The sequence below is a fragment of the Cryptomeria japonica genome, chromosome 2 (genome assembly GCF_030272615.1).
Source record: "Cryptomeria japonica chromosome 2, Sugi_1.0, whole genome shotgun sequence".
Lineage (NCBI taxonomy): Eukaryota > Viridiplantae > Streptophyta > Pinopsida > Cupressales > Cupressaceae > Cryptomeria > Cryptomeria japonica.
Window position 1 is genome coordinate 30,606,512 of NC_081406.1, and position 7,906 is coordinate 30,614,417.

General features: G+C 36.8%; 1 protein-coding gene across 1 annotated transcript; it reads left to right on the forward strand.

Annotated features, from left to right (window-relative positions):
- Nucleotides 1–5,798: 5,798 nt before the first annotated feature.
- On the forward strand, nt 5,799–7,393 carry LOC131056302 (probable glucan endo-1,3-beta-glucosidase A6). Its single transcript, XM_057990650.2, has 2 exons — nt 5,799–5,948; nt 6,041–7,393. Exons 1-2 carry the CDS (start codon nt 5,876–5,878, stop codon nt 7,126–7,128), a joined length of 1,161 nt encoding a protein of 386 aa, XP_057846633.2. The 5' UTR covers nt 5,799–5,875; the 3' UTR covers nt 7,129–7,393.
- Nucleotides 7,394–7,906: the final 513 nt, after the last annotated feature.

Here is a 7,906-nt window from a genome sequence, read left to right on the forward strand (position 1 = left end):
TGATTTAATGTTAATTAGTTAGGTTTTTTTTTATATTATATGATAAGGTCTTAATATTGTTGTAATATTTCATTTCAAGAAAATTATCTCATGTCCTTTTTTAACATCAATTTCAAGTTTAGAAAGGTTAAGTTTAAGACAACAAATGACTATGACATTAACTAGATGTATCTTGTATATTTGTTTGGACCATGAAGAATATAATTAGGCCTATATCATTGTTTGAGTTATATTTTCTTTGGTTTAATAAATACTAAAGGATCTTGGTGATATTTAAGATTCTGTTATAATATCTTCAAATTAGGATGTTATTGTGATTGTCCTGACACCAATCTATTAAGTGGATAATGATTAATCAATAGTAAGGGAAATATAGTCAAGATAAGTAAGTTCCTAATATTCAATTGCATAACATGAATTATATAGTACAAGATATGTAAATCACACCATCCTTGTTTGAATACAATCTAAGATTGGATATTATATTTGTTGATGAATTGAATGCCATAAGCTCTCATTTAGAATTATATATTTGAGATATGGCTACTAGATCAATATTTGATAAATACCTCCTTCATGTTTTTCTTATCAAGAATGTATACTCATATATACAGTTGTATATGCATATTTACGCATACATGCAATATGCCTTCTTTTTCATAAATATATGCTTATTCACTTAAATGATCGCTAATATAAGATTGCATTCTTAGTGAGATATTAATTTGGTCATGATTGCATTAGAAACATGATAATTAACGAAATACATACTAGAAGCTTAGCTTACACATGAAACATATGGAGTACTTGTCACATGAATGAAAGTGAGTTATCATCTTACATGATTTTATTATCCACACTACTCCAATTGGAAAACCATACATTAATTTTCACATTTATATATGAAAATGGATAGATAAGTTCCTTAATGCTCTTATGCAAACATGTGTATAATTATGTGCTCATGCATACTCTTACGAATTAGAATCTTCTTGAAATATTTGAAAATCATGATAAGTTGCTAAATATGAGATATATATCAAATCATTGAACTGAAAAAGTAAGATGTTGCATTAGAATGTCACATTTTATTTACTCTTTCCAGTATTACATGACTAATCTTCCTCATGCTAGACTGGGAATCCTTCTTTTCATGAAGATTCTAGGGAAGTGCAGTTACTTCGTGGTAGGATGGAAACATGCTCTGGCAATGTTTTTGCCCGTAGTAAGTGTCAAGTACCAAGAGTTATTGGGAGGATTTCATGTTCAGTGCTTATCTAATTGACCTAATGGTTGAATGTAAAGGATTATGATTCCTTATTTTTGTATTAAACATTCTTGTAATTAATGTAGTTTTTTTTTTCTATATATATTTAACATGCATCTATAATTGAATGCATTTTCTGTAATTTGTACATTATGTAAATATCCACCATCTCATATCGACAGTTTGTAGATGATGCAATACTCTTTGGAGAAACCAAATGGAAAGAGACCTTCCACTTGAATGTCATTTTGGATCTATATTTTAGAGCTTCAAATCAAGAGGTTAGCAAGGTCAAATATAAAATATTCTTCCACACTCATCCATGGACGGAACAAGAAATTCTTAAAATCTTGGACTATAAGAATGGGCAACTCCCTTGCACTTACTTAGGGATTCCTTTAGGCAAGGGCCTTATGCTAAGAAAACTTTGGGACCCACTAAAACTAAAGATGGAATTGAGGCTTTACTATTGGAAGGGAAGATAGTTTTCATGGGCTAGAAAAACTACTATGTTGAAATAAGTCATCTTGTCCATCCCCACCTACCTATTATCTTATACGGCCGTACTTTCTCGTGTTAGTAAAAAACTTAATGAGGAAATGAGAAAAAAAATTGGAAGGGAAATGGCAAGAAAGATAGTTTTCCTTCACCTTGTGGGATAAAATTTGTAAATCAAAGCATGTAGGTGAGATTGGAATTAAGAATTCACTCCTCCAAATAAGGCCCTTGGGGATAAACTTATCTAGCATATGTTTAAAGAGACTCATAGAAATGGACAAAGATAATGTGGGGTAAATATCTTGATGATGATTTCCCCTCAAGCATACAACCTCCAACATTCCTTAGGGATTGAGGGCATGGAATTTCATGCAAAATCGTAAATATATTGTGATAGATTATCTTTCTTTGGATTTCTATCATGGTAGCAAGGCTCTTTTTTGGGAAGATTAGTACGTTGGGTATCCTAGTCTAGATAGTTTTTTAAGTATGTAATAGGTTTCTAGCACCTTGAAGTAGTTGTGGGTTGATTTGGTAAAAGACTATGTTATTTTCTCAATTGAGGATTACTCTATAGGATGGAAATGGATGTGGGACTTCTCTCTACAAACCTTTAACACATGAATATTGTGTTTAGGTAGGGTGAGGATAATTTAATATGGTGTGGTTCTAAAATAGGTCACTATAATGCCAATGATAGATATTTAAGATTCTCAAAAGATATGGACTAGACAAACACAAGCCTCCCCCTACATCTTTGATGAAGTAAATTTTGTCTCCTAAAAGTAGGAACCTTTACATGGGCTTCTCTACAAAAAAGAATCTTAACACCTAAGAAGTTTAGAAGAATGGTCTTTCATGGGCCCTCTAGGTATGCTCTTTGCAATAACCAAGAAGAGGTCATGGATCATCTTCTCTTGGATCGCCCCTTCTCCTAGGAGTATTGGTGTTGCTTTGTGCCAAGTTGGGATGGTTAAACACCCTCCTGAGTAATATACTTAGTTTATTACAATCTTGGCCACAAATTAAAAAGACAATGATCACAAATTAAAAAGATAATGGCCACAACTTAAAAAGACAATGTCCTTTGGTATCTAATGGATAACATTACCCTCTATCATGTTATGGGAAATTTAGAAGGAAATAAATAAGAGGTTATTCAAGGAGAAGGAGATGAATATCACATCTTTTCTGAACAAGGTGGAGGTGATTGTGATTGAGGTGGTCAATAGTAGGCTATTCCAATTGACTTGAAAGAATTCCCTTTTAATAGATTGGCATGCAACAAAGAAGTGCGATTGGCTTGGTCTAAGAGTCCCTTCATGGTTTTGACATGGGGGCCCCATCTCTATCTTGACAAGAGACTAGGTTGTGTGGCCCTTGCCTCAAGTAGGATGGTATAAGTTGAGCCCTTATGGGGTGTCAAAAGACAACTTGGGTACCTCAGGTGCAAATTATATTATTAGGGATTGGCGTTCAGATGAGTAATATATTCCTCTTCAAAACCTCTACCCCAAGAAATAAACAATGAGGGAGAATTTTGGGCATTGATACATTGCTTTGATATTTGCAAGGACTTGCCATTAAAATAATTAAAATTAAATGTAATTTGGTCATTGTTGTAAATTCTATTCAATTAGGAAATACCTCAAATTGGAAATTGAAGACCCTTTTGTAATGAGCCTTTGAGTTTCTCTAGTTTTTGGAAACACACACCATTAATCATATCTTCAATGAATCAAACAAAGAGACTGGCAAATTGGCTAACTTGGTTGTTGATGGTATTAATTGCATCTTTATGAGGGTAAAATTAGATTAGACTCATTGCTTTCGATAAGATGGGTTGTTCAAAGGGATCTTTTCATCGGTTGATTCAATTTATTATAAACGCATTTGGCATGAGGTTTTCTCCAATTTCAAAGGATCGTTGTCCTTTCAAGAAATCAAACCTTGGTGGTGATAGACAATGTAGCACTTCAATATTATTTGAAGAACATCTATCTTTATTGCCTATATATTCCTATTCTACCTACTCATGTGAGGTGACGATGGCCCCTTCTATATTTAGACATTTTCCCTTTGTCCTTCTCACTTGACTTTACATTGGAGACACCCATCAAACTAAGGAGTGACAAGTGGTAATTGTCTTTCCTTGGGTTTATTATAGACAAAAGGCTAAAAAATGGTTTGCAAAATCTTTGTCTATTAGTGATCGAGGCCATCCCCATGGTCCGTGGCTGGGGATTCATCAACTTTGTGGACCATTATAAATTTAATACAAACATTTCTTCTTTCCTTTTGGCTTCCTTGTTGGACTTAGGTGAGTTGAAGGTGCAAACATTGTTTCTGCTAGAGAAGTGTTCAAGAACATTTTTATGATGGATGGTATTGATATTGTGGTCTTGGATGAACCTAGTGTCATTATTCCTTTGCTTACAAACATGCCAAAGTTGTTTCAGCCGATGATGGTGGGGCAAAGACAGCCATTCCTACTCAATTTAGGCATGCAAACTTTGGCTTGACATTGCTAGTGGGCCACACTTGTTAGAGACTTTCTCCACTAGGTGGTTGTTATTGATAATGATGACAACTTTCTATGGCTTCAATAGTTTTCTCGATTTGTGGCCTCTAAAGAATTCTATTGGGAAAAGGACTAAATTCATTCTGGATCCCTTTGGATTTTTGGAAATTTTTTGTTCTTCTCCTCGGTTCCTGGCTCCCGAGACATCTTCTCTAAGGGAGGCTTAGTCTTTGGCCGTCTTTAGGTTGGCCCATGTGGCCCTTATTGATCGCATATTGTGGGTTTTTTTCTTTGATCGTGTTCTTTTATATTCTGATTATCTAGTTAGAAAAATATTGTATTTAGTTGAATGTCATAAATGGTTGTCACCCCAACGATAATCAAATTTATATTGTAAACAATTTGTAAATTTTATAATACTAATATAAATCTCTCACAACTTCAATTACAATTTATAGACCAAAAGAGTAATAATAATCTGAATTGAATTTAATTTTAATTTCCACGACCGTAATTATTTTGAAAAGAAAAACTACCTTACCATTGGACTACCTTAAGAGAATTGACACCCCCCAAATAGGGAAAAGAAGAAGAAAGGGAAAGTTAAATTTGAACAATTCAAAAATTGATAACGAACCCTGGGGCAGAACTTCCATTCAAAAATCCTTGTAATTTCTGAACGACTTGAAGGTAGGCACGTTGTAATTTGTAAACGGCCTGACGTACAAGAAAAGACAGTTATACAAAGACACGGTCTGTTGCACGCACAAGGAAAGAATGCAGAATGAATTCAAGTGAAGGAACACTGGAATTACCTGATGCAAATCATTTCTCTGTTCCTTCCTTGTGAGAATAGTCATACCTTCCATTCAAATATCCTTGTAATTTCTGGGGCGGAACTTCCATTCAAATATCCTTGTAATTTCTGAACGACATCAAGGTCGCCATGTTCTAGCTTGTAAACAGCCTCAAATACAAAGAAAGATAGTTATGGCAAAGACACGGTCTCTTCCATCATCAAAACAAATATGAAGCAACACTGGAATTACTTGATGCAAATCCATTTCAATATACGCGTGCCGTATTTGGCGGGTTTGTGAAAATGGTCATACCCGCATTCATTTCCCTCTTCCTTCTTTGTGAAGAGGATGAGAAGTATCCGCAATTGCATCCCAAAGTAACAAATCCTCGGCGCTTTTCTCTTTTCTTATGGAATGAAAAGCTTTCAAGTAAGGAAAATTGTCTCACCCACATAAATTAACCATAGCTTGTAGGATAACACTTCACCATGACCAATTCTGTGTACTTAACGGGTGAAAGATGACAAAATTTAGAAACAAAACTCATACAGCAAATAGAAAACGAACTAAATGAAAAATCGTATAACCTTGCACATTTAATTTGAGTTTTGAAATAAAAAAATTTCAACGCTTTATTGCAAGGAAACAGCCATGGATGCATCATTGCTCTTTCGCTAGCTTGCAAAGAAGTCTAGCTTTTTCACCGGTTTGAGATGTAGAAGAATTATATAAATTGGCTATACCTTATGGAGGGTACTTGGAGTTGGAATTCCCATAGCACACAACAAAATGGGGGCTTGTGGATTTCACCTGTCTTTAATTGTTGTTAGTTTGGGGATAAAATTTGTGTGGGGAGATACAGGTACTAATGTTGCCGATCTATCTGTTTGGTCGTTTCCTTTACAATTTTTCTGTTTTTCATGATATTTTGTCTTTTCCTCTGTGCACATGCAGATCGCTTTTTCTTGAGTCATGCGGTGGGAATCAACTACGGGAGGCTGGCAGACAATCTGCCACCGCCATCAAAAGCAGTGGAGCTGATCAAGAGCATTAACGCAGGCTATGTCAAAATCTACGACGCGGACTCAGAAGTCCTCAAGGCGCTGGCCAACAGCAGCCTCCCTGTTGTGATCACGGTTGCAAATGAAGAAGTTTCAGGCATAGCCTCCAGCACTACCACTTCAGACCAATGGCTTCAAACCAACGTTCTTCTTTACTATCCCCTAGCTAAAATCTGCATCATCATGGTGGGCAACGAGATTCTGTCACACACCGAACTACAGTCCGTGTGGCCTCAGCTAGTCCCCGCAATGCAAAACACGCACGCCTCCTTACAGAAGAAGAATCTAGACTCCTCCATTAAAGTAACCACATCTATAGGCATGGACGCCCTCTCTTCCTCTTACCCGCCCTCCAACGGCTCCTTCAAACAAGAAATCGCCATGTCAGTAATGCAGCCCATGCTCAGCTTCCTCTGTGCCACGGATTCTTATTTCTTCCTGGATGTGTACCCTTTCTTCGCCTGGAATTCCGACCCCGCCAACATATCTCTGGACTATGTGCTCTTAGGCGAGATCACCACGGACGTAGTACAGGACGGCACTCTGAGTTACTCCAACATGCTGGATGCACAGCTGGACGCCGCCATAGCGGCCATGGCGACGCTGGGCTACGGTGAGGTGAAAGTGGTCATTAGTGAGACGGGGTGGCCCACCAGTGGCGACTCCAGCGGCGCCACCGTAGCCAACGCCGCCAGCTACAACACAAGACTCGTCAGCAAGTTGTTATCAAACACCGGTACTCCGCGTCGTCCGCAGACGTTCTTTGCCACATTCATCTTTGCCCTCTTTAATGAAGATGAGAAGACCGGCCACACCACGGAGCGCAACTGGGGCCTCTTTTACCCTGACGGAAGTCCAGTCGTCGTCGTCGGTCGTTTCCTGTCAATTTGTTTGGGCGATCATTTTGTGCTCAACCAATTTATTTCTCTTATTTATTCTTTGAACAATACGTTTTTAAGGTGTGGCCCTGTGAGGTTGTAAGCGACCCAACAAGCCCAGCGAGTAGAATTGTTTGTGAGAAAACAAGAATTAGAAGATATGTCAGAGAAATGCCAGAAATGGCAGCGCACAACGATTGAGCTTCAGATAGTTATTGTACGAGGATTTCAGAATGTTGAGGTGGCGGGCATGACAGATGATAGTAAAACACAAATCGGAATCCCAAATCTCGGTTACTATTTGTATGGAGAATTTTATATCATGTCATGTAGCTATTCAATGTAGACATATAAGTTTTTAGGTTAATTTCTCGAACTAAGAGCATGTCGAAATCTTTTTTTTTTGTTTTGTTTTTATCTAAAACTTTTGATCACATGTGGTTGTTATGATATTAGATTTTCACAATTCACATTTAATCTCTTTTCTTCTTTTTTTTTCATTTCTTTTTAGTATATCTGAATCTGCAATTAATTATATTTTTCTATTTTTTAAACTATCTAACATTCTAATGATAAATAATGAGATGTGATCAGAAATGTTGATGAAAAAATCTCACACACAATAAGATACAGAAACAGTTGCTATTGTTAGGAATGTGGTGCAGGAGCACCCTTCCAAACTCTCTCTTTCTTTGTCTTGTTGATGTTATGCTTCTTTAGAAGCCATTGTACATGAATAAGAGACATGAGCTCATGTGTGCTAGACTAGGTCCTAGTTTTAGGTCCTTAGTGTTTTTGTTGTGATTTTTTGTGCAGGAGAGGTTGAGTGTGCCTGGAATGTGTGTTAGGCCTTATTGGCATGTTGATGTCCTTAGGATAGC

Bases quoted from the DNA above. Each gene is read 5' to 3' on its own strand.
- LOC131056302 (XM_057990650.2), top strand. From the start codon at position 5,876: ATGGGGGCTTGTGGATTTCACCTGTCTTTAATTGTTGTTAGTTTGGGG. The intron at 5,949-6,040 runs GTACTAATGTTG...GTGCACATGCAG, and splicing joins ATTTGTGTGGGGAGATACAG to ATCGCTTTTTCTTGAGTCAT.